Source organism: Petaurus breviceps, unplaced genomic scaffold (assembly GCF_028583685.1).
Source record: "Petaurus breviceps papuanus isolate PSGF00001 unplaced genomic scaffold, PetGlider_PUasm1.0 38, whole genome shotgun sequence".
Taxonomy (NCBI): Eukaryota; Metazoa; Chordata; class Mammalia; order Diprotodontia; family Petauridae; genus Petaurus; species Petaurus breviceps.
Window position 1 is genome coordinate 24,769,191 of NW_027186304.1, and position 27,801 is coordinate 24,796,991.

At 38.5% G+C, this 27,801-nt stretch overlaps 1 protein-coding gene across 1 annotated transcript in view; it reads right to left on the reverse strand.

Moving 5' to 3' along the window:
- Positions 1-27,801, reverse strand: part of PTPRM (protein tyrosine phosphatase receptor type M) — a 1,041,338-nt gene that overhangs the window by 40,947 nt on the left and 972,590 nt on the right. The window contains exon 22 of the mRNA XM_069099664.1: positions 2,570-2,686. Within this exon, the coding sequence (XP_068955765.1) occupies positions 2,570-2,686 (117 nt within the window). The remainder of the gene's footprint in view (positions 1-2,569; positions 2,687-27,801) is intronic.

Here is a 27,801-nt window from a genome sequence, read left to right on the forward strand (position 1 = left end):
TCCTTCCTTCCTTCCCCAAGGTTATAAAACTGGTAAATGTTAAGTGCCAAATTTGTCAAATTTAAATTTGTCAAAATTAAAGTGTCAAATTTGAACTCAGGTCCTCCTGACTCCACGGCTGCTGCTCTACTCACTGCGCTACCTAGCTGCCCCAATTTCTTTCTTACAAATAATCATTTTTAAACTGTACTAGACTTTGGGCATATGCTGTATCTGCTCTCTTCATGAGATAACAGTCATTTCAACAGCCTTTAAATTTTGTTTAGCTTGGGGTCTTTGCTTCCATTAGATAGATGGAAAGCTACGAGCTAATAGGCAGACAAAAATTGCATATGCTGTAAACTGCAACAATTTTACTTCATTTGTAAAATTAAAAAAAAAAACTCAAGTGAAGTGTTTCACCTTGGGTGTCCCTGCTGCACTATCTTTCCCAAACAGAATCACAATTACAGAAATTTCCAAAAAAAGGTATGTCTTTCTTTTCTCTTCTAATGAGAAATAAGACATAAACTAAGCAAATGGTTGCACAAAGTGCTAATGATTTGTTTTCTATAAAGATTTCAATTGCCCAAGGCGGCCCCCTCCTTCTTCAGAAAGCCACTAACACATCATTTTTATTTCCCCAAATACTTTAACGACCAATCTAATCTTCTCCTCCTTCTACTGTATCTTTACTTAGTTTTATGAGAGCACAGAAAATGACTAAAATAGCTGGGTAGTTCAGAAATATTTCTCTGCAGCTATGACTGCAGAAGAGGACAATAAGAGGTTAAAAAGAAGGAAAAAAAAAAAAGAGAAAAGAAACAAACAAACCCTCTAGCAGCATTCTCAGCTTATTAGAAAGCTGACTATTGTTCAAAGAACCTAGTGTTTAAGTGATGGCTCTTGGATGAGAGTGTTTTTTTTTTAAATAAAATATCTAGGGTCTTTTATCCCTATCTGTTTTAATGCAGCTATTCATGAATGCTCTTGCCAAGAGCCACAGAAAAATCCTCCATATGTTTTCTCCAATCCTGGTTAAGAAGTGGAAAAGCTAACATCAAAGTACGAACTTTGGAACTTGGAGAACTGAGACAACCTGAACTCCACATTCTTTAAAGTCTCCAAATATCCTGTCTGCTTATTAAAAAAAAGATTATGAAAAAAATCTAAATAGTATGTATGAATAACAGATGGAAATAAACATCCCTCTCAGCCTTGGGAGTCTATAATAAATATGTATCTGCGAACTCTTGTAAGGAGTTCAGCAAACCAAGCTCCATTATTCCAGGAGCAGATGCTGCATGGTAGGTAGCAGGCCAACTTCCTCCATGGACGTTATCAATGGAGCAGCTTGAGTGTCCCACCCTCCCTACCCCCACCACTTACTGTGAGAATTTAGGTCAGGGAAGGAAAGAGTGAGTCAAATGACTAGAGAGTTCCTTTAATCTACCACTCTGTGGTAGTGCTTCATCCAAAAATCGGGGAGACAAAATCATCGCTCCTATAGTGTAGTTGAAATGATGCTGGATTTGAAGTCAAAAGACCAAAGTTCAAATCCTCAATCTACCTTTGTAACCTTGGGCAATTACTGATTTTTTTGTGAGCCTCAGATTCCTCATCTGTAAAATGAGGGAGTTGGACCAGATAATTACTAAGGTTGCTTCTAGCTCTCAATCCTATGGATGTGAATCTTGGCAGTTCAGAAAGACCTACCAATGTGAACATCCTGAAGACTGTGTCTAGGGTAAAGCTAAGCAGGTCCCTCAACTGAAACCAAAGGCCAAAGCGAAAACTGCAAATAAGTAAACACTGGTGAAACAGCAAAAAATCTGTTGGCACACGCAAGAACATGCCATATATAACAGAACACCATCGTCTATTCTAAAGTTAGGACAGTTAGTGCTGGAACTGAGGCCTGAGAATAAATCAAGGCAAAGAAAAGCTTCCCAGGTAGAGTGAAACATGTTTATCAACTCTGTTTGTGGATGTACTTTTCTGTTACACGTTTAATGATGGTGGGCAGAGAGCATGAGGAAAAGGCACCAACATATTTCTGAATAGGAAAGACAGCACTGACCAGATGAAAAACAAATAGATAGGAAGCAAACTATACACATTAGTTACATAGCTAGGGAAATAAACGAAATCTACCTTTTGTGTTGGCTGCAAAAGGTAGAATCCTATGAGAATACTTAACATTTCTATAGCATTTTAGGGTTAATAAAACATTTTTGTCATAATGACTCCATAAGGTACTTAGTAAAAGTATCATCATTTCATTCTACAAATGAGGAAACTGAGGCTGAGAGATGAAATGAAATCCAGTCAAGCCAGAATTTGAACCTATGTCTCTTGACTACAAATCCAATGTTCTATAACATGGATTGTCTTATGAAAAGGGAATGGACTGAGTTTATCAAAAAATATAAGGTTACAAAGGGATCGAGAGAAGGCCTCTAGTTAGCTTCTTGCCTTCTGGTAGGATCACTAAATATTTAAATTATCCCAGATGAATCAGAAATTAATAAATTTATCGTAACAAAACTGTACAATGTTACAGCTTAATTAAGACAAAATGAAAACTTACCTTTTCCACAGCAAATGTTCGAATCACGTATTCTGCCAGAAGTTCTGTTTCTATTAGGGTAACTTTAATGTCTTTATATATCTCTGTGTCATCTGGCCAGTATTTGCAGCATTTGACCTTTTGGAAACACAAAGCAAATTAAGGGGACTTTTTTGGGGAGGTTGTACATTTTTTTGGTTGAGTCTCTAAACAAGTCCCACATAGTTCACTATGATTTATAGGATGAATTTCCATCATAGACACATAGCTGAACCACATATTCTAGGACACGGTCTATTTGTTTCCATCACCTGTGCTTTTTTTCTCCCTTAAAAACTAGTAATCTGAATTACAAAAGGGGCAAGGCTCAAGAAAATTACCTAGGTTTAAGAGAAGTGTGTTTATATCAAATATAGCGAAATTACAATAACCATTCATTTCCTGTTCTTTCTTTGTTAGGGAGTGGCCAGGGAAAATCTCCTCTAAAAGGATGTTTGCAATACTTTACCTTCTCTGAATACCAAGTGCCTCCTACTTTCCAAATTGTCTGGATATTTTTAATTTTATAAAATCCCATTTTGAAGACCACAGGTGTTTTATTTTGGGGGAGAAAATAGCTACAGAATGTTTCCAAGGTAGAACTACTGCTATACCTCATCCTAAGCAAACAGAATTTCCTAACTGATAAAGCAGGTAACAAATTCATTCCTTCTAATCTGAAACTACTATAGAAAAAAAGACTTTCATTCTGTATCTCATCTGTCAGTTGGCACCTCCTATCAAAAGTATACTATTGCAGCCCCGGTCTGTCAGACATTGTAAAGCCAAAGAAAAAAAAGATAGGAATAAAATTACAACATTGGAATCAGGGGATTCCTAAGTCTAGGAGTCTGGCAAATAGTGGAGGGACAATCTCATACTAGGGAAAATGCTCCAAAGGAAAATGACCACCATCTTAACTACTCCCTCATCAAAAGTTCCCAGCACTTTGTTCCATTAGGGGCGTGTTGTCTTATGCAAAAAGGCATGGCATTGCAAATCAGAAGATACAGGTTCAGACTCCAGTTCTGATTTAACACTTGGATGACCCTGCACAAAGTGCCTAGAACATATTTGAGCTTTCTGACTACTCACACGGCTGAGATGAGAAGGGAGTCATCGGTTCTATTCCTGTCCACTAGTCCTTATCATTTGTTCTGCAAATGCATCCTAAGGTCCTCCAGGCCTTACAATCTCTCTGGCCTCTACAGCCTTCTGACCTCTGGCACTATCATTTGATCTATTTTGTGAAGAGTCAGTATCCCTGGGCCTTGTCATCTGCCCTGCAATGAACTTTCTTTTGTGTGTGTTTTTCCTCCAAATAGACTATGAGTTCCTTCAGGGCATGGATTGTCTTGCTTTTTCTAGTTGTATCCTCAGCATTTAGCACAATGTTTGGCACAATTGCTTGGTTAATGTCCATTTGTCCGTCCGTCCATCCACCCATCCACCCATCCATCCATCCATCCATTCATCCATCCATCCATCCATCCATCCATCCATCCATCCATCCATCCATCCTCTGGACCTTAGTTACCTAGCTACATGCAAAATGATGGGGTTGAAGCAGATGATCTTAAAGATTCCTTTCAACTTTAAAAGATGAAGCCTAATATTAATGATATTGTTCTCCCCCCTCCCCACCTTCCATTCACCTCTGCTTCCAATGCATCTCTGAATTTGTAGTGGACATTAACAGAGAAAGAGGAATAGCATTTCAGACATGTACTTTGTAACCAACTTTGCTAAAACCAAGTGACGGATGTCTACAACTTATGACCTTGCTATGCATGATGGTGGGGCTATATGAACTGGTGCGAGTACTGTATCATGTCTAAGATCAATTTTTCCAAAGTATTTTTGAATGATGATGATTTTATGGAACTCAACTAGATTCTCTCCTTTACTGGGAGGCCAGTGTTTAATGACACTGAGTCTGTGCAAGGTTAATAGCAGAAAAAAGAAAAATATATGTGTGTATACACATGTATACACACATATATCCTTTGTGGCTCTTTTAAGTTCATATATAGATATTCTTCTTTAAAATCATATGCCCTTTTTTCTGGGCAAATATGTCATGTAGAAAATTCAAGAACCTTTGAAAAACTACAAGAAAATTAAAGATCCAAACAATTCTGTCATATATTTTATGATTGCTGCTGAGTTCTTCCTTCCCTAAAATAAGCATCTGACTCTGGATACACTTACTCACATCTTTTAAAACCAAACCAAGCCAAAACAAATAAATGAATACATAAACAAAGACAACCCCACAACTTTTAAAATAAATATTACATGGAAAAATTTCCTAAAACTTTGCAGTCACCAAAATAGAAGACCTCAGCAACACAGCAAAGGCTTACTTTTCATCTAGGTAGCTTTTCTTTTTGACATTCTGAAGCCCAGGTACTTTGTGCAAACCCTCGTTTCATTGGCACTAATCCTCCCAGACAGTTCTGCCTCACCCAGTTTTGTCTAATACATAACATCTTCCTGCCTGCCTATATTGCCACCTGCACCCCAGGAGCAGCACAGCTTCCTGATAGCAGACCCAGGCATCTTGGCACACCCATTAACTTTCTTTTTCTGCTCATTACTCTGCGGCCTCCTTCTGTGGAATCTTATCCATACAAACGTGCCCAAAGCACGTAGGAAACAGGAAGCAGCTGTAGTCCTGGACCCTGTTGAGGCATAGCTACTGATCACCAAGTGTTTCTAACATTAGCTTGGCTCCGTGCAGACAGGTGCCTGACATTCTCAAAGCCAATCAGTTTAACCAAGTGAACAGCAACAAAAAGGAAACAGAGGAAACCTAGAGTTCTCTGTACTGCTTGGCTCTGAAGGGAAACACACACGGATTTCTAACTTTGTGCTGTCTGGATCTTTTAGATTAGACTATAATTAAGGAACAGTAGTCATTTTAGCTGTTTCTTTGTAGAATGTGTTTCCAGAAAGACTGACCACCCTCCCTAGCACAGAAGCATCTGCCTGGGTAGGCAGTAAAATGCTGGACTGACCATCTCCCAGAATAACTTGCAACGATTTTGTCATATCTGTTTTTAGTCCCTGAATAGGCTTTTTTAAAAAAAAGCTGCTCCTTTCCAATGTCTTTTCAGTTTGTTGAACCTGTGTCAAATGATTATTTTTGTCTTAAGAAAAGGAATGAACTATAGATACAAGTTGCAAATCTTACACATTAGATAAAAAACAACTGAATATAAGAAGAATAAGTTCATGTCTAGGAATTTTTTCCTCCTTTGAAGTTAAACCTACTAGCCACATGCCTTTCTGGGCAAAAACCAAACAAACAGAAAAAAACATGGTGGACCCACTGAACAGGAACATCTAATTGCTATAATGTGCTTTTTTCTTTATTTTGTTTAAATGAGTCAGCCTATCAATTTGCTCCCTGGTTGGTCAGTTAATAAACATTTATTAAGTACCTACTACGTGTCAGGAACTGTGCTAAGCACTGAGGATACAAAAGGGGAAAAGGCAGATCTGTCCTCAGGAAGCTCAGAGACAACAAACAAACAAATGCTGTATGTCCAAAGAAGCTATATGCAGGATAAATAGGAAATAATTAAGAGACAGAATACTCTGGAATTAAGAGATGGATTACTCTGGGATTAAGAGATGGAATACTCTGGAATTAAGAGGGGTTGGGGAAAGGCTTCCTGTAGAAGATGAGATTTTTGATCAGAATTAAGGGAAGCCAGATGAGGAAGGAGCTTCACTTCTCTCTTTTATTCTGTGATTCTGCCAGGTCAAACTGTTAGGCCAATTCATGTTCTATGTGGCATCCATGAGAGGTGGTGACTTTTATGTACATGTTGTTAATAACCAAAAAAAAAAATCCACCAAAACTGTACAGACTCTGGCCCCAGAAAAAAACATGGTGGACCCACTGAACAGGAACATCTAATTATCTAATTGCTATAATGTGCTTTTCTCTTTATGCTGTTTAAATGAGTCAGCCTATCAATGGAATCAAATATTTACTAAACATCAACCATGCACATAGCACTGTTAGGAATGAGAACTAAAAGACATGGTTCCTGACTCCAACAGTGCTCTGAAACATCTCGGGAGAGCTAAGACTAACAGATATGAAAGTAGTGTTAAATGAGAAGAGTATTTACTTAGCTGGTAAACTGGATAGTAGTGGTATGAATTAGTGTTGGGAGACTTCATGAAAACCCCTTGAGGGGAGGGACTGTTTTGAGTTTTTTTGTGTGTGTTTGTAACCTCAGTGCTTAACGTGGTGCCTTGCACATGCTGTTCAATAGAGTCTGACTCTTCATGACCCCATTTGGGGTTTTCTTGGCAAAGCTACTGGAGTGGTCTGATGTTTCCTTCTCCAGCTCATTTTTCAGAAGAGGAAATTGAGGCAAAGTGAGTTATGTGACTTGCCCAGGATTGCACAGTTAGTAATTATCTAAGGGTGGATTTGAACTCAGGTCTTCCTGACTCCAGGCTCAGTGTTCTATCTATGATCTATGATCTACTATACTCAGTATTCTATCCACTGTATCACCTAGTTGCTTAGAGTACTTAGTAGGTCCTTAACAAATGCTTGCTTCCTTCCCTTCCTCCCCTGGTGATAGGTGTTTGATAAATGCTTACTGTTAGAGATGTTCATGGAGGAGGTAGAAACAGAACCATGCTTTGAAGAATGGGCTGGATTTGAATGTAGAAAGTGTATTCTAGGCCAGTGACCTACAAATGTTTTTCAATGCATACCCCCTTCCCTGAAGTAAAAGTCTTATAAATACACACTCACATCTATCAATATTTTCTTATTTGTAAATTATATATGTACACTACTATATTTATTAAAAATTCAATATATTATCACCACAACTCATGTGTACTAGGGGTTATGGCATCTCTGAAGGTGGAAGGAAGATATCTTAGATAATCCTCTTATTTTAATTGATGCCTAAAGAGGTTAAGTGACTTCCCTAAGGTCACATGGGTATTATGTAGCACAGCTGGGATGTGAACATGTACTACTATACTATTACTGATCAATCATCAAAGTACTATGTACCAGGTACTGTACTAAGCATAATATAAAAGGAGATACAAAATGAGACAAAATACAGTCCCTGCCATAATGGACCTTGCAATCTAATGGGGGAGAAAACGTGAAAACAAATCTATACAAACAAGCTACAAATCAGAAGTAGTTAATAGAGAGAAGGTACTAGAATTAAGAGGGTCTGGGAAAGGTTTCCTTTTGGGACTTAAGGGTAGCCAGTAGGTGGAGTGGAAAAGGGAGAATGTTCCAGGCATAGGGGACGTCAGAGAAAAGGCCTAGATCAGAGAGGTGGAGAGTCTTGTTTGTGGAACAGCTAGGAGGCCTCAGTGTTGCTGGATCAAAGAGTACACTGTCAGGGAGTAAGGTGTAGGAAGATTGGAAACGTAAGAGGGGACTGCGTTATGAAGGGTTTTGAATGCCAGACAGAGCATTTTTTATTTGATCCTGGAGGCAATAGGGAGCCACTGGAGTTAATGAGTTAGGGGAATAACTGTTGGACCCGTGCTTTAGGAAAGTCACTTTGGTGGTTGAAAGGAGGATGAGCTGGATGGACTGGCAGGGTCTTGAGGCAGGCAGACCCACCAGAAACTCTTGCAACCATCCAGACCAGGAGTGAAGAGGGCCGGTCTGGAACAGCAGCAGTGTCAGAGGAGAGAAGGGGGTGTATATGGGAGATACTGCAGAGGTTAAATTGATAGGCCATGGCAATGGATTGAATATGGGGGTGGGGTGGGGAGAGAGATAGTGATGAATCCAGGATGACTCCTAGGTTGGGAGCCAGAGGGGTCGGGAGGATAGTGTTACCCTCAACAGTAATAGGGGCAATATACAGGAACAGCAATATTTTTTGGAAGAGTAACCATGAATGACTAAGCTCTTCTGAGCAATATTTCAAATAAATTATAAAGGATTTATGAAGGAAGATGCTATCCATCTCCAGAGAAATAACTCATATATAGAAGACTGTATTGTAGGGTTTCACATATATCTGTGTCAAATGTTGTCTTTCTCTAGTTCAGGGATGGGAGGGAAGGAGAGAGAGAGCTTTGATGTCAAAATGTAACAAAAATAAATAAAAACCTAAAACCTAAAAAAAAGTCCCAGTAATAGGGAAGGTAGGAGGGGTGAGGTTTAGGGGAAAGGACAATGAGTTCTGTTTTGGACATGTTCAGTTTAAGATGTCTACTGGCCATCCAGTCCAATGTACATGATGAAACAAATTAAAGAAGGATTAAATAGAGATGTGTAAGGCACTATGTTAGATACTGGCCTGAAAGACTCACCGGACTGTCATCAGCGCTTCCACTGGCTTGTCAAGGTATCTGGAATTCTTACAATTAAAGTCATTACTTTGGGTTAAAGATATTCCGCGGGATGCGGACCCTGTGGTGCGCAGAGGGCCGGACGAGGCCTGATCAACATGGCTGCAAGTTGGCCCACCAACCACAAGGGCCATTGCCAGGCCTATCACAGAAGGGCTGGGACTGGACAGAGTAGGGTAAGAACCAAATGCAGGGCCCCTGGCAGGGGGAGCAACTACTCCTAGGAATACCAATCCACAGCCCAGAAAGTAAAAAGCCCCTATCTGGACTTTCAGGGAACAGGATGGAAGAGTGAACCCAGCTGCTCCAATACCTCCCTCTGACCCTGAAAACATGGTAATTATTGCCCCAGGGCAAAACCCTAAACAGTAAAGGCTTGGGAACCCTAGAGGAAGGGCATGGCTAGGGTCCTGTCTCAAAATGGGTAGAAAGCAGAGTGCAAAGACAAAGACTCTGGAGTCCTACTACGCCTATGCTGAGAGGGAGGAACCAAATTCAGAGGGAGACAATGATGACTCCACACCCACAGCTGAAGCCTCAACAGGGAACTGGTCTCAAAGCACAGAAAGCATTCCTAGATGAGCTCAAAAGAAACTGTGAAAACCACATCAGAGAGATAGAAGACAAAAATGAATAATTCTTTAAAAATCAAAATTAGAAAAACATTACAATGAAGAAAACCCAGCTCTTTAAGAAGAAAAATGTGTGATATGGAAAAGGAGCTCCAAAAACTAACCGAGGAAAATAATTCGCTAAAAACTAGAATCAACCAACTTGAAGCGAATAACTCTATGAGGAACCAAGAATTAGTCAAAAAAAATCATCAAGAATGAAAAATTAGAAAAAGAGGTAAAATATCTCAATGGAAAAATAACTGACCTGGAAAACAGATCCAGGAGAGATAATATGAGAATCATAGGCCTACTGGAAAATCATGATGAAAAAATGAGCCTGGACAACATCTTACAAGAGTTCACCAAGGAAAACTGCCCTGAGATACTAGAACCAGAGGGTAAAATAGAAATCCCAAGAATCCACCAGATACCTCCTGAAAGAGATCCCAAATTGAAAAGTCCACGAAGTGGTGTGGCCAAACTACCAGGTAAAGGAGAAAATACTAGTGCAGAACTACCAGATAAAGGAAAAAAATAATTTAAGTGGCCAGAAAGAATCAATTCAAATATTGAGGAACCACAGTGAGGATTGCACAGTATTTGGCCGCCTCTACCCTGAAAGACCATAGGAAGTGGAATACAATTTTTCGCAAGGCAAAAGAGCTCAGGTTACAACCAAGGATCACCTACCCAGCAAAACTGAACATATTCTTTGAGGCAAGGAGATGGTCATTCAACGATATAACAGATTTCCAGACCTTCCTGATGAAAAAGCCAGAGCTCAATGGAAAATTCAACCTCCAATCCACAAGACGCAAGAGAGACATAGAAAGGTAAACAAGGAAAACACACACACACACACACACACACACATCCTGTCACTTAATAAGAGCACACTGTTTATAGACAAGTAGAGGGTATGAGTATAAATTACACAAAATTATGATAAAACAAACCAAAACCTTATGAAGGGCTACAAAGGGACTGCAATGAAAGAAGAAAAAGAATGAAGTGGAAAAGGGTAAATTATGCCACACAAAGAGGCATAAAAACAATATAGCAGAGGGAAAGAAGGGAGGGAGGTGAGTATTATATGAGCTTTTCTCTCATTGGGTCTGGTGCAAGGAGGGAATAACACAACTAGTTAACCACAGGACTCTTATGGAGAAGAGACACAAAATGTATCATAATAGAGGGGAAGAAGGGAGGGAAAGGAGCTTTGCATGAGATTTGTTCCTGTCACTGGTGAGAAGAAGAAATAACATACTACACTAAGTATAAAAATATCCTACAGGCAGTAGGAGGGAGGAAGGGCCTTGAAAGGGGGGGGGTAGTTAGAAGGGAGGGAAGAAGTAAGGGGGAAGGGGAGGAAAAGGGAGGGGGGCTGATAAGAAGGGAATACTGAGGGAGAAGGTAGTCAAAAGGAAAACTCTTAAGGAGGGGAAGGGAGAAAGGGAGAAAAATATAAGCATAAACAGGGTAGGGAATAGGATGGAGGGAAAGCGAGATATAGTAATCATAACTGTGAACATGAATGGGATAAACTCTCCTATAAAACGGAGGTAGATAGACTGGATTAAAAACCATAATCCTACAATATGCTGTTTACAAGAAACACATCTGAAACAGAGGGACACACACAGGGTAAAGGTAAAAGGCTGGAGTAAAATATATCATGCCTCAGCTAAAGTAAAAAAAAAGCAGGGGTAGCAATCCTTATCTCAGATAAAGCAAAAGCAAAAATTGATCTAATTAAAAGAGATAAGGAAGGAAACTATATCCTGCTAAAAGGCACCATTGAGAATGAAGCAATATCATTACTTAACATATATGCACCAAGTGGTATAGCATCCAAATTCCTAGAGAAGAAGGTAAGGGAATTAGAGAAAGAAATAGATAGCAAAACTATACTAGTGGGGGACCTTAATCTCTCCCTCTCCAAACCTGATAAATCCAACCTCAAAATAAACAAGAAAGAAGTTAAGGAGGTGAATAGAATTTTAGAGATGGTTGGTATGATAGATCTCTGGAGAAAACTGAATGGGGATAAAAAGGAATAAACCTTCTTCTCAGAGGTACATGGCACATATACAAAAATCAACCATGTACTAGGACATAAAAACCTCACAATTCAGTGCAGAAAGGCAGAAATAGTAAATGCAACATTCTCAGATCATGATGCAATAAAAATCATATGCAATAAAGGGCCACAGAAAGACAGACTAAGAACTAATTGGAAACTAAACAATTTAATCCTAAAGAATGAGTGGGTCAAACAAGAAATCATAGAAACAATCAGTAACTTCATTCAAATGAATGACAATAATGAGATAGCATACCAAAATTTGGGGGATGCAGCAAAGGCAGTTCTTAGGGGAAGTTTTATATCCCTGAGTGCACACATGAATAAATTAGAGAAAAGGGAGGTCAATGAATTAGGCATGCAATTGAAAAAGCTAGAAAAAGAACAAATTGAAAATCTGCAATTAAATACTAAATTAGAAATAATGAAAACAAATGGAGAGATTAATAAATTAAACTAAGAGCTTGTTTTATGAAAAAAAACAATAAAATTAATAGACCCTTAGCCAATATGATAAAAAAGAAGAAAACCAAATTATGAGTATCAAAAATAAAAAAGAAGAAAAGAAAATTATGAGTATCAAATATTTCCTTTGATGAAAAGGAAATTAAAACAATAATTAAGAATTGTTTTGCCAAAATATATGCACATAAATCTGATAATCTTTGTGAAATGGATGAATATTTACAAAAATATAAGCTGCCCAGATCAACTGAAGAGGAAGTAAATTACTTAAATAAACCCATCTCAGAAAAAAGAACTTGAACAAGCCATCAGTGAACTCCCTAGGAAAAAATCTCCAGGGCCAGATGGATTTGCTAGTGAATTCTATCAAACATTTAAAAAACAATTGATTCCAATATTCTACACACTATTTGGAAAAATTAGTGAAGAAGGAATCCTACAAAATTCTTTTTATGACACAAACATGGTACTGATACCCAAATCCGGAAGAGATAAAATGGAGAAAGAAAATTGTAGAACAATTCCCTCATGAATATAGATGCAAAAATTCTAAATAAAATATTAGCAAAAAGTCTACAGCAACTTATCACAATAATAATACACTTTGATCAGGTGGGATTTATTCCAGGAATGCAAGGATGGTTTAATATTTGGAAAACAATCAATATAATTGATCATATCAAAAATAAAACTAGCAGAAAACACATGCTTATATCAATAGATGCAGAAAAGGCTTTTGACAAAGTACAACATCCATTCCTATTAAAAACACTAGAAAGTAGAGGAATAAATGGAGCCTTCCTTAAAAAAAATAAGTAGCATCTATTTAAAGCTATCAGCATGTATTATATGTAATGGGGATAAGCTAGAAGCATTTCCAATAAGATCAGTGGTGAAACAAGTGTATCCACTACCTTGCCTCTTATTCAATCTGGTACTAGAAATGTTAGCAGTAGCAATTAGAGAAGAAAAAGAAATCAAAGGAATCAAATTAGGCAAAGAAGAGACCAAGTTATCACTCTTTGCTGATGATATGACGATATACTTAGAGAATCCTAAAGAATCAGGTAAAAAACTACTTGAGACAATAAATAAATTTGGCAAAGTTGCAGGATATAAAATAAACCCACATAAATCCTCAGCATTCCTGTATATTTCTAATGAAATCCAACAGCAAGAGACAGAAAGAGAATTCCCATTTAAAGTTACTGTAGATATTATAAAATATTTGGGAATCTATCTGACAAAACAAACCCAGGACCTATATGAACACAGCTACAAAACACTTCTCACACAAATAAAGTCAGATCTAACTAATTGGAAAAACATCAATTGCTCATGGCTGGGTCTAGCTAATATAATAAAAACGACAATTTTACCTAAATTAAATTACATATTTAGTGCCATACCAATCAATTTACCAAAAAAATTACTTTATAGACCTAGAAAAAGTAGTAGCAAAATTCATTTGGAAGAACAAAAGATCCAGAATACCAAGTATATTAATGAAAAGAAATGCTAGGGAAGGTGGCCTAGCTTTACCAGATTTTAATCTGTATTATAAAGCAGCAGTCATCAAAACTACTTGGTATTGGCTGAGGAACAGAGCAGTCTATCAATGGAATGGACTGGGTACACGAGACTCAGCAGTCAATGACTATAATAATCTACTCTTTGATAAACCTAAAGACCCTGATTTTGGGGAAAAGAACTCACTATTCGACAAAAACTGCTGAGAAAACTGGAATACAGTGTGGCAGAAACTGGGCATAGGCCATTATCTAATACCGTATACCAAAATTAAGTCTAAATGAGTGCGTGATCTAGGTATAAAGGATGATACTATAAGCAATTTGGGAAAGCAAGGAATAGTTCACCTGTCAGATTTATGAAGAGGGGAAGATTTCATGACCGAAGAAGAATTAGAGAGCATTATAAAATGTAAAATGGATAACTTTGATTTCATGAAACTGAAAAGCTTCCGTACAAACAAAGCCAATGTAACCAAGATTAAGAGGGAAGTGGGAAATTGGGAAAGAATTTTTATAACCAATATCTCTGATAAAGGCCTCATTTCTAAAATATACAGAGAACTGAGTCAAATCTATAAGAATATAAGTCATTTCCCAATTGATAAATGGTCAAAGGATATGAACAGACAGTTCTCAGAGGAAGAAATTAAAGATATCTATAAGCATATGAAAAAATGCTCTGGATCACTGTTGATTAGAGGTACCACATCTCACTGGTCAGATTGGCTAAGATGACAAAACAGGAAAATGATGAATGTTGGAGAGGATGTGGAAAAATTGGAACACTAATACACTGCTGGTGGAGTTGTGAACTGATCCAACTATTCTGGAGAGCAATCTGGAACTATGCCCAAAGGGCTATAAGTAATTTCACATCCTTTGACCCGGCAATACCACTTCTAGGGTTATATACCAAGGAGATCACAGAAGCGGGAGGAAGACCCATATGTACAAGAATATTTATTGCAGATCTTTTTGTGGTGGCAAAGAATTGGAAATTAAGGGAATGCCCATCAATTGGGGAATGGCTAAAAAAGCTATGGTATATGAATGTAATGGAATACTATTGTGCCATAACAAACAAAGAGCACCTACCTAGATAGACTTATTCTAACTGATGCTGAGTGAGAAGAGCAGAACCGGGAAAAATTTGTACACAATTAGAGATACAACGTATGTGTGATGACCAACTTTGATAGACTGGACTCTTCTCAGAAAGGCAGGGCTTATAAGTAAACTCCAAAAGACTCATGATGGAGAGAGATGTCTACATTCAGAGAAAGAACCAGAAAGATTAGAGTTTGAATGCAGATTGAAGCAAATTACCTGCTCTCTTTCTTTTTCCTGTTTGGTTTGGTTTCCTCTTTCCCATTGTTCATTCCATCCGATACAATCCTTCTTTATAACCTGACCAATGTCTAATGTGAAAGTATCAGCAGATCCTATACCTGACTGTATGCCACCATGGGTGGCAGGGGAGGGAGGGGAAGAGGGGGGAAAGCCAGGAAGGGGGAGAAAATTTGAAACTCGAAGAACTGGGGAACTGAATCTTGTAAACTCAAAGTAAACGAACACATTAATACAGTCAAAATAAATGAATGAATGAATAAATACAATAAAAGCCCTTTACAACCTGGAAAAAAAAGATCTTCCTGCTCCTATCCATTAAATATGGTCCTCCTTCAAGGTTCTGATTGAGACTGTCTTCTTCAATCTCTATATTTTTCTGTTTGGAGATTTAATCAGCAACCATGAATTCAGCAATCACCTCGATCCTGATGACTCACAAATCTATGCATACATCCCTAATCTCCTCTTGACTTCTAGTCTACTAGGCATCTCCACCAAGATATCCATCCTTGGATACTTCAAATAAACATATACAAGATGGAACGAATTTTACTTCAGCCCAAACCCAATCTCCCTCTAAACTTTCCCATTTCTCTTAGTGGTCCCAATATCTTTCTAGTCACTGAGATTCATCGCCTTTGGAATAACCTCTGACTTTCCTCTTTCCCTCAACATTCCTCCATAGATGATTAATTGCCACGTTTTGTTGATTCTACCTCCATGATATCTCTCACATCCATTCCCTTCTCTGCTCTGACATAGCCTTTACTTGTAGTTCAGGTCCCCAACACTTATTACTTGGACCATTTCTGTAGTCTCCTAATTGATTTCTCTGTCTCCATCTTTTTCCTCTCAAATCCATCCTCCATATTGCTGCACAAGTGCCCCACAAAAGACCTAACCATGTCACACCATTCTCAAAAAATCTTAAATGCTTCCTTTTGCCTTTTGAATATAAAATCCTCAACTGGGACATTTAAATCCTTTTATAACCTGGATCCCATTTAATTTCCCAGTCTTATTTCATATCACTCTCCTTTGTACACTTTTGATTCCAATCAAACTGGACAACTAGCTAATGCCACTATGCAATAATCCATCTCCTGCCCCCACACCTTTGCACACATGGTCCCCATGTCTGGGAAGCATGCCCTCCTCATTTATACCAAACAGAATACTTCATGTCCTTTAAAGCACAAAATGCTAGGTATCACTGTGTACATGAAGCCTCACTGATCAGTAGCACTCCCTCCTTCCTATTGAAATTACTTTGTATATATTTACTATTAATTTATGTACGTGATCTTGGCACAGTGCCTGGCACATAGTATTTGCTTAATGTTTATTGATTTATTTATTGATCTGTTCCAGAATATATACTCCCTGAGGTAGTATTTCTGTTTTTGTGTAAGGGAAATATTCTAAATACCCATCTCAATAAAGATAATTAATGGAAAGATATGAAGCTTTAAATGTATAAACAATATGATTTACAATCTATGGAGAGTTGGGAAAATAGCCCCAGAGAAGGGGCTATATTTGTATTCCCAGTGTCTTTCCCACAGGAGACATTTAAGACATACTTTTTAAAAGTTTGGCTATAAAGAAGATATATAAGAGCCATGTTCAAAAAAAGAACTTAGAAATCATCCTTCAAGAAATTCGTGGGGCAGCGAGGTGGCGCAGTGAATAGAGCATCAGCACTGGAGTCAGGAGGACTTGAGTTCAAATCCGGCCTCAGACCCTTAACAAAAAAACTAGCCATGTGACCTTGGGCAAGTTACTTAACCCCAACTGCCCTCCAAAAAAGCAAAAAAAAAAATCTCAAGGAAAATTGCCCTGATATTTTAGAACTAGAGGGCAAAATAGAAATTGAAAGAATTCACCAATCACCTCTTCAAAAAGATCCCAAAAAGAAAATTCCTAGGAATATTATAGCCAGGTTCCACAGTTCCCAGATCAAGAAGAAAATATTACAAGCAGCCAAGAAGAAACAATATGAATATTGTAGAAACACAATCAGGATAACACAAGATCTAGCAGCTTCTACATTAAGGGATTGAAGGGCTTGGAATATGATATTCCGGAGATCAAAGGAGCTAGGATTAAAACCAAGAATCACCTACTCAGCAAAACTGAGTATCATGTTTCAGGGGAAAATATGGTCATTCAGTGGAATAGAGGACTTTCAAGCATTCTTGATGAAAAAACCAGAGTTGAATAGAAAATTTGCCATTCAGATACAAGAAGCAAGAGAAGCATGAGAAGGTAAACAGGGAAAAGAAATCATAAGGATCTTATCAAAGTTGAACTATTTACATGCTTATATGGAAAAATGATAATTATAACTTATGAAACTTTTCTCAGTATGAGGATAGTTGAAGGGAATATAAATGTATTTATATGTATTCATACATACGTGTCTATATAAGAGGGTATATGTGTGTATGATTACATATTTGAATGTGTGTGTATATATGTGTACAGGTATATATAGACAGATGGCACAGGATCAATTGAATAGGAAAGGATGATACTTAAAAGGTGAAATTGAGAGGTGAGAGAGGAATATAATGAGAGGAGATGGGGATTGACAGAATGGGGTAAATTATCTCATATAGAAGAGGCAAGGGAAAACTGTTACAATGGAGGGGAAGAACAGGAAGGCAAAAGGGAATGGGTCAACCTTACTCTCATTGAATTTGGCTTAAGGAAGTAATAACATACATACTAAATTGGGTATCTTGCCCTACAGGAGAGTAGGGGAAAGGGGATGAGAGGGAGGATGACAGAGGGGAGGGCAGGTTGGGGGGAGGGTAGTTAGAAGCACATACTTCTGCAAAGAGACAGGGTCAAAGTAGAGAATAGAACAAGTTGGGGGTGGGATAGGATGGAGGGAAATACAGTTAAGTCTTTCACAATATATCCACTATGGAAATGTTTTGCACAACCTATATTAAACTGCTTATCTTCCCGGTAAGGGTGGGTGATGAGGGAGGAAGGGAAAGACTCTGGAATTCAAAGTTTTAAAATCAAATGTTTAAAAATATTATTATTATTATTTTACATGCAACTTGGAAATAAGATATACAGACACTGGGGTATGGAGATACATCTTGCCCTACTGGAAAGTTGGAGAGGGAATGGGGGAGGATATAGGAGAGAGCAGATTGGGGGAGGGGGCATACAGTGGGATCACTGTTTTGGGGTGGTGGGTAGGGGAAAGATGGGGAGAAAATTTGTAACTCAAAATCTTGTTGAAATGAATGTTGTTAACTAAAAATAAACATAAAATTTAATTTAAAAAAAGAAGACATATGAGTAGATATCTCCCCCCCCCCATTCTTTTGCAGAGGCAGAATGGCCCGACAGTAACAAACACCCCCATATATTTTTGTAAGATTTTTCATTATATCATCTATTTTGCTAATGTTTTTCTCTGCTTTTTCTTTCTTTCTTTTTTTCCTTTTCTTTTCTTTTTTGGAGGGCAATTGGGGTTAAGTGACTTGCTCAAGGTCACACTGCTAGTTTTTGTGTTGTGTCTGAGGTCGGATTTGAACTCAGGTCCTCCTGACTCTAGGGCTGGTACTCTATTCACTGTGTCACCTATCCTTTCTTTTTGCTTTTTCTTTAAAAAAAATTCTTTGATATCTAGGATGGCTCTCTGGGAGGGGATGATAGAGAGGAAGTGGGACACACAGGGGAATTTAGGAAATATGAAAATAAACAATATCAATAAAATTCATTTAAAAAAGTAATACTTGTTAAAAAAATGGTCTCTTCAGGGTACTTTAAAATATCACCAGGAAAAGACAAATACCTATTTTATCATATTAGTTTGTTACTTCTGCAGAAGCGAAGCATTCTAAAGGGGAGAAAAAGCCTGGTAGAGAAGGTATTATTGTATATATTCAGATAGTAAGGCATAGGAGGAGAAATATTAAAAAGAAGTGGGAGGACAGTAAATAAAAGAATTTTAGAAAGGAAAGAAATGGAATCACTCAGTCAAGCCCCTTCATTTTATAGATGAAGCCATTAGGCTCAGGGAGGCAGCAGGTATAGAAGAGAGGTCACTAGATTTGGGCCTACCTTATATAATTACTAGCCATGAGCCTCATGTCAAATCAGCTAATTTTTATGGACCTCAGTTTCCCAACCTAAAATGTAAAGGCTGGATTTGATGATGGCCTCTATGGTCCCCTGCAATGCCTGATCTATGATTCTATGATTCCACAACATGACCAAGGCGATATACCTAGTTAATGACAGACCTCGTACTAGATGTCAGGTCTCCTGACTCCAAGTTCAGTGCTTTCTTTATTCTATTTATGCTGGCTTTTCTTTGCCACTCACAAGAGATGAACTTTATCTGCATTCCCCCAAACTGGTCTGGTGTTGGTCCTGCTCAAAGGAACAGATTCCAAGATAGGTAAAGGTTTTTCCATCTCAAAACCTCATTTACCCAGTGATTTGAACCAGGAAGAAAAGAAAACAAAAGATTATAGAATCATATGATTTCCCCCCCTTTTCTCTCAAATAGAAGGATGAGTGGCAGAGATCTTTTGAACATAGTCTTAATGTTTACAGCAGTACTATCCTTGTAAGCAGATAGGTAGAAAGTGCAATTGGATTTCTATGAAAAGTTCTGTCTAAGCTCAAAAGCTGGTGAGGTGATGGATTTATTTCATGAGGAACGAACAATTGAAATGATTGAAGGTTGGTTGTGGCTAGAGGAGGCATTATCGTGTGTGGCAATAAACATAACCTTAAAAGGAGAGAATGGAAGCAAGAAGATAATAGTATCAGAATTATCAGTAAATTTTCAATGGATTCATCTTTTAGGAGAGAAAAGCATGCAGACATTGACCCCAGTTCTATTTATAATCATCAACAAACCCTGCTGAGTATGGCTTTGATGGAGATATTGAATAGCAGGGAGCAAAAAAACACTACAGAAAGCACCAGTACTCTGGGGCTCTAGCCAACAGCAGTTTCCAACTAGGCTTCCAAGACAACCTTATTCAATGCTATTCTGTATCCAAACTCCATTTTCTTGCGGAATCACATCAGGTCCAAAATGCTCCTCATTTAAACTCAAGAACACAGAAAACTCTGGTCCTATTTGGTTTTGGGATCACCTTCAGGAAACACCTCTGAGATTTCTTGGAAAGTAGCTGTCTAAATTCACCTATCACCCCTTGCTGAGCCAGGAACTTTCTGCTGCCTTTATGGATTGCCTGCAAGAAAAAAGCCACTATAAACCTTATATAACTTGCCCTTTCTCTCCTTTAATATCATGCCTTCTGAAGGACAGAGTCATATTTTTCTATCAGTAAGGCTTCTTATCCTCCATCCCCTTTCCTACTTTGCATGATATTTACTTTGCTGAAAGGACATATAATACTAGAAAACAATCATCCCACAATATTGGCACTTCTCCATGCCCCCTCCCCTACAACCCATAAGTAATTATGAGCTGTGACTCCTTTAGAATTGACAGGCTCTTGAAAATAGTAGGTGTTTAATAAATGTTAGTTGTTGATAATAATGATGTTAGACTTATTTTAAGAGTCACACAAGAAATCAGTCTTGTTACTATATAATCATGCTTTGTTTTTGACATAAAACTGTATTATTTAATGTGATCAGAAAGTACAGTTAAATCTGGGCTCCTTCCAAGACAAGTTTCTGGCCAGGTTTCCAACAAATTCACTTATTCAAAACTATTTGGTTTCAATCTTATTCACCAGAACTGGCTCCAAATACCTTTTGGCTATTTCCAAAATTTAAATCTACCCTCAATTAAAGATATTTATTTTTAAAATGCTACATATTCTGAAGGCAACCCCCCAATTCAAAAAATGTTTTGAGCAAGAGTGACATTATTCAAATGAACATCAATTCTCCCAGAATGATGCTACATTGAATGAGACAATATTAATGCTTGGTGGTTGAAGTTTTGCTCAATAGGTAAACTCCATCTAAAATGGAATTGTAGAGGGAAATGACATTGCAGTAGGGCAGTTAGTTTGATAGCCATAAAGATAGAAGATAGTTCACAGGGAGCCAAAATCCAGATCATCAAAGCTTAAAAATTAGTCTTTACTGAGATTTTATACTATAGCTGAGCTAAGTGAAGTAGGGTCATGCTAACAGACCAGAGAAGTAGTGATAACATACCAACTTATGGGGAAAGTCCTGAGTTATACATATAGCTGGTAACCAGTTAAACAGAAAGCGGGGAGAAGGATGTATTGCCAAAAGAACGCAAGTTCCTTGCAGGTAGGGACTGTTTATTTTTTGTTTTTGTATCCTTAGCACCTAGTGCAATGCTTGGCACTTAGTAGGTCCTTAATAAATGCTTGCTGAATGGAGTAAAGAATCTAGTGACATCTTGGAAGGGAACAGAGGCTACCTCTCCTCTCTCCAGAAATCCCCTATTAGCTCAATGAAACGAAAGACTTTCAAAAGGGATTAAACATCGTTAATATCATTATTATTTTGGTAAAGAAAACAGACCGTGCACATGAGAGAAGGGAACAATGTCTCTCCTTAAAAGAACAGAGCAATGTGCAGTAACATAAAAGGACACTAACTGATTACAGTTGAGATCTGAGGGCTTAAGGATCAAACACTCCTGCTTCCATAAACTGGTCCAGTTGAACTTCCAATGAGATACTGACAGATTTTGCAGAAATTTGACTAAAATTTTTTTTTAAACTCAATTTTTTTTTTCTGTTTCTCTTCTATTGTCTTTAGTGTTCTAACAGAGGCCTAGATGGAGTAATGCACTCGATGTCTCCCTGTGAAGGGGATTGCTATTGACAAGAGCTTGACCATATAAGTAAACTCTTTGTGTTAAATACTTCATACTTCTCTGTGATTAAATAGTCTAAGTGAGAAATAAGGAGAGATTGACCAATAGGGGCGAGCTCTGGGGATGTTAGCAGGGATTTGTCTATGTTGGGGTTTGATCAAAGAAAGCTTGATTAAGGTAACTTAATGTGGGGTATGCCTATATTAATTACTCAGGACATTATTACTCCAACTCATATACATTAGGGGCCATAGGATCTATTGCTAGATGAGATCTTAGAGGTATTTTAGTTTAATATACTTATTGAGATCTAGAGAGGTTAAGTGACTTGTCTAAGGTCACATAGGTACTATGGAGAAGAGCTGGGATTGGAACTCAGGTCCTCTTATTTAAAATATAGGAATCTTTTCACTACTTTTTTTCCGGGTTCATACTATATGGTCGACTCTACCTCTACATTGACTGCGTTATCTCACTGAGGATGACTCTGCCCTGAATCCTTGGTGACTGGTAAGCCCTTTTTCCGTACCATCATATTGTTACAAGTCCCAACCATGATCCCATCTCATTTGCCAATCTACTCTTCTATAGGCTGTCTTCCCTTGTTAGAAAGCAAGCTTCTTGAGAGTAGGAACAGCCTTGTTTTCTCATTTTTGTATCCCCAGCCCTTTGCAAAGTACATAGCATACTTAGGCACTTGATAAATTATTTATCTATCTAAACTAGGTTAGGGAGAGCTATTATCTAAACCAGAGGCAGGGAACCTATGACTTTGAGGCCACATGTGGCCCTCTAGATCTTCAAATGCAGCCCTCTGACTGAATCTAAACTTCACAGAACAATTTTTTTTTTATTGGGTGCTCACAAGTATGGAACATTGTATACAATGCCAGATTTTTTTCAATATGTTGATTGGTTTTGCTATTTATTTTATTTTCCTTTTTCAAAAACATTTTTGTTATAAGGAACAGTTCTCTAGGTGGGGGTGGGGGAAGGAAAGTGTTATAGGGGAAATCTAGGTTCTAAAAATTACTCTAAAATATATATTTAAAAAAATAATCATCTCATGATATTTTTGTGGGCACTGAAAAGTCAAACTGGTTGCTTCTTCAGCCATTTCAGGCCTCCACCTCAGAGCTAGGGACAATTGCCCTGATTTGCCCAGCTTAGGATTATCTTTGGGCATACCTCAAAGATGTTTTCTAATGTATTTACCTTTGCATCTTGACATTTGACCTCCTAAGCTATCCTTGCTGGATAGGTATATATTTCCTTTTTGTAGGATCTTTGAGTCCTAGAATCTACCTTGGAAAACCAAGCCCATGTTGAATGATCTGGAAACATGAAAGCTTCAGAAAATAGGAAACTAGGCTGTATTGAACCCAATTCTCTTTCATTCTGTATGTTTTACATTGCCTGGTCAAAATCTAGAGTAGGAAGCCCACGAGACCTGATTTTGGTTACTGATCTAGTCCTCCTTTCAGGCAGTCTTTTCTGAACCACTTGGTCAGGAAGTAAGTGATTTTTCAGGGTATCAATGGATGATGGGGTTGAATTGGGTTTGGCTTTCTTTCCGTTACACTAACAAAACCATGCAGGCCTTCTGGTTTTCAGCTTCCATACCTACTGAATGAAGATAATGTCAGTAGTCTTCTACATAGGGTTGCCAAATGGAGTGACTAAAAAGAGACACTAAAAGAATCTTGGGAAAGTATAGCAATATGAGCACATTTATTGATTTGCCCCCATCTTCTCTATCTACTAAGTAAATTATTCTTCAAAAGGAGATTTTATTAATAATGCCACCTCATAATTTATATAATCCTTTGTAGTTTCCAAAGTGTTTTCAATATTTTTTGATTAAATTTATGATTTCAAAGGTGAAGAACTTTTACTACCTAAATAGATGGACATTTTCTCTGTAACTTAAAATCTTAGAGAATTGCTAGGGGTACTGGAGGATTGTGTAAGAGCTAATAATAATATTAACAATAACTTTATATAGTGCTTACTATGGCCCAGGCCCCGTGCTTAAGTTCTTTACAATTATTATTTCATTTGATCCACAAAACAACCTCGAGAGCTCCATTTTCAGACGAGGAAACTGAGGCATTCTGAGATTAAGTGACTTTCTCTGGGTCACAAGGCCATCATGTGTTAGAGGAAGAGCTTGAAACGTGGTCTTCCTGATTCTGGAGCCAACTCATCTTCATCATGACCCTGTGAAATAGCCAGGGAAGGTATCATCATCTCTGAGCCTCAGATAACATAAGTGGCTGACCCAAGTCACCGATTAGTAAGTAGTGGGACTAGGGCTTCAGCCTCACTTCCTATTACACTAAGCTGCCAGGAAAATAAAAAAAAAGAGGAAGAGACCCTCACTCCCTGCTAATCCACTGCCAAATCTGTGCTCTAAGCTACAAAATCAGAAGGAAAAAAAATGTCTCTCTGGGAGAAAAATCATCTGTACTATCTTTTATCTCAAAAACAAAGGGTTATCCATACGGGAGGTTTCTGTTTGTGTCAGATTAGAAAGCCAAGAACTTACAGAAGATAAAGATAAAGAAAGATAAAGACCCTCAGGATAAGGAGTCTTCATTTTTTCCTTAGTTCTTATATTCCTTCCCAGCTGGAAGGCCTGGTCCCAGTTGCCTGTCATAACTCTTTTATAGCTTCTTTCTATTAACTCTTGGAAAATCATCCAATGAACCTTCTCTGTAGTCAATTTTTTAAATCACTTATTATACTCTCCTTTGCAGCCAGTCCTCCTCATCGAACCTCCCCCACCCCTATTCCAGCACCATTTTCTCAGTTTTCAGACAGTTTCTCTGACCAAGATTCCTTTATCCTGGCAGTTTCTAAGTTTAAAAACCTGGTGCCCAGAGCTGATTTACCTGGGCATGCCCTTGACAGACGTTAAGGTTGAAATTCACTGCATGTAGGTGTATTGAGCTAGTCCATATTCTAACTGCCAGCAACCTGGTTCAGTTTCTTAAGGGGTAGGTCTTTGTCCCTCTTTTGGCTTGGTGCACAATAAATCATACGACTGTCAGCTTTTTTTTTTTTTTAAGCAATCGGGGTTAAGTAACTTGCTCAAGGTTACACGGCCAGTTACTTCTGGGTGTGGTGCTGAGTGTCTGAGCCCGGGATTCGATCTCCAGGTCATCCCGACACTGGAGCCGGTGCTCTTACGCGCTGAGCTATCTGGCCACCCCTCAACTGGCAGCTTCTAAGAAGAAACTCTGAGCCAGAACGTTTTTCTAGATGATTTTTGGTTTTCCATGATCCCAGAGAGCAAAATGCCTTACCTTCAATATTATCTAATATAAGTAGAAGCTAGAAGGTCAATAAGGTCATCCTGTTTGTTTTAATTCATATTCAGGAAGATTTGTAATACTCAAGTTCCATACAAGGAAACCCAAAGCACATAACAAGACAGTAAATGTAAGCCAGTTTTATGGAAGATACTCAGAAGATGAAGGGGCCGTCAAGAAGGATGGACACAGGTCAGACAACAGCGATCCTGGATGGAGTCAGGTGCTCCCTTGGAACCAGAGGGAACACGGCACCTTCTTCCAAATGAGTAAAAGTTGGGTGGTTGTTGTTATAGTTTTTAAAGAGGGTTCTTATCTGGGTCTGGCAGGAGCATGCATTGGGCCCAGAGAGCCTACTGCTGATCCATGCCAGTCAAGGGAGGGAAGACTCTTGGGGAACTGATGGCTAGTTGATACTTTAACTCTCTGTAGATGAAAAAGAGGGGGGTTATGGGTAGGTAATTACAGATTTTACTTTGACAGGGGAAGGGTTTTTTGAGCTTTCCTGGGGCTTCTTCATTTACTAGAGTAGGAAGGTTATCAGGACCATTATACCATCCAATGATGAAAATTACAGCCCATTCATTTCTGCCCATACCAGGTAATTTATTATATCCTCCCATAAATCCCCCATGGGGAGGGGGGAAGGGAATGTCTTGGCACTGCAATGATGCCGATAGTAAACTTTTATCGCCCCTTTTGGTCATGGATCTCCCTGAAGATATTTTTATGCCATTTTTCCCCCTTCACAATTCATTTTTTGTTGTTTTGCAGGCTTTAACATGACACGTTGCAGCCATTCCAAAGTGTGGAAGCAGAAGATGAACTGTTCTCTATGGGGAACATCAAGTATGGGAAACATCATGTTTGACTGGACCACAGTAGGCAAGCTCCTTCTTTCTGCCCTTTGGGACTTTAATTCTTCAGAGAATTCAGCACTTTATGATTCAGAGCATTGCATGGAAGAATATAGCTAAGGGCAGATCTGTGCTTCAGGGAGGAGCCTGGAGTCATTAAAAGCCCTGTCAAAACTCCCCAAAGTTAGAAAGCCTGCTGTCCTTCCACCTGAAGGCCCAGGCTGTGCCTTCCCCTCTGCAAATTACTTCCTATTTATTCTGTATATATTTTGTTTGTATAAATTCATTTGCATGTTGTCTCCCCTCTTAGATTATAAACTCCTTGTGGGGAGGGATTGCCTGTGCTCAGCATGATGTCATGATATATCTGGTATATGGTGCTTCATAATTGTTATTATAATTTTTTTAAAAGTTGAAAAACACCAGTCTCTGACTCTAAGGAACTTTAAAATTAGTAGTGGGATAATAACAATAATAATTATTATAGTAATAATAATTCACATTTCTATACCACTTCAAGGTTTACAAAGCCTTTTACATCGATGGTCTCATTTGGTCTCTATCACAAGCCTGCTAACACGTACAGGGTGTTATTAACCTTAAGGTGTTCTATACATGCTAGCTATCTTCACCATCATCTTCATCATCACCACCACCACCATCATCATCATCTGCTCTTCGAGAGCAGAGACCTTTGTTTCCGTCTTCACATCTCTAATCAAACCAGGGTGTTAAGAGGTATTCCAGAATCTGCACCAATCCACTTCAGGCTTCATAAGATTGATAAACATTTATTTATTATTAAGTGTGGGGAATAGAAAAAGAGGCAAAAGACAATCTCTGCACTCAAGGAGCTTATAATCTAATGGTAAAGAGACCACATGCAAATAAATGCCTAGACATATAAGAGAAAGCAACATCTGAATTGGGCTTTGAAGAAGTCAGCCAGTCAGACGACAATCATTTCTTGAGCTTCTGCTGTGTGCTAGAGACTGTACTAAGTTCTAGGGTCACAAAGAAATACAGAAGGCAGTCCCTACTCTTAAGTAACTTAGACGTCAAGAGGGAGAATGGGAGAGAACAGTCTGTTCCCGGTTCGAGAGATGGTAAATGCACAAAGGAAGGAGAGGGCAAGCTTTTAGGTACCTAAGGAATACAGTGTGATGGAGTTCTGGGCCTGGAGTCAGGAAGACCTGAGTTCAATTTCAACCTCAGACACTTTCTAGCCAGGTGATCCTGGGCAAGTCATTTAACCTCCATCTGCCTCACTTTTCTCAACTGTAAAATAGATATCATAACAGCACCTACCTCCCAGGGTTGCTGCAAGGATCACATGAGATACTATATGTAAAGCACTTAGCACAATGCTTAGCACACAGCAGGTACCACACAAAGGCAAGCTATGATTATTAGCATTACTATGATTATTATCTTTTGGCTGATGCACAGAATGCACAAAGGGTACTACCATGATATAAAACTGGAAATATAAATTGGAGCCAGATTGCAGCCATCCTTGAATGTCTGGCTACAGCACGAGGGGGGGAGGGATTTTGTTTTATTCAGTGGGAAATGTGGAATCACTCAAGGTTTTTCTGTCATCATGAAGTAAACATTGGTGGGAGGTTGAAGGATAGATAGGGAAAGGTATGAAGCCTGAAAAGAGCTGAATGGAGAACTGCAAGAGGTCAGCCAGTAAGTGATTAGCTATATAATACAGTGGTCATGAAAGCCTAACCAGGGAAGGGGAACCTGTGGCCTTGAGGCCCCATGTGGCCCTCTAGGTCCTCAAGCATGGAGTCAGGCACTTGAG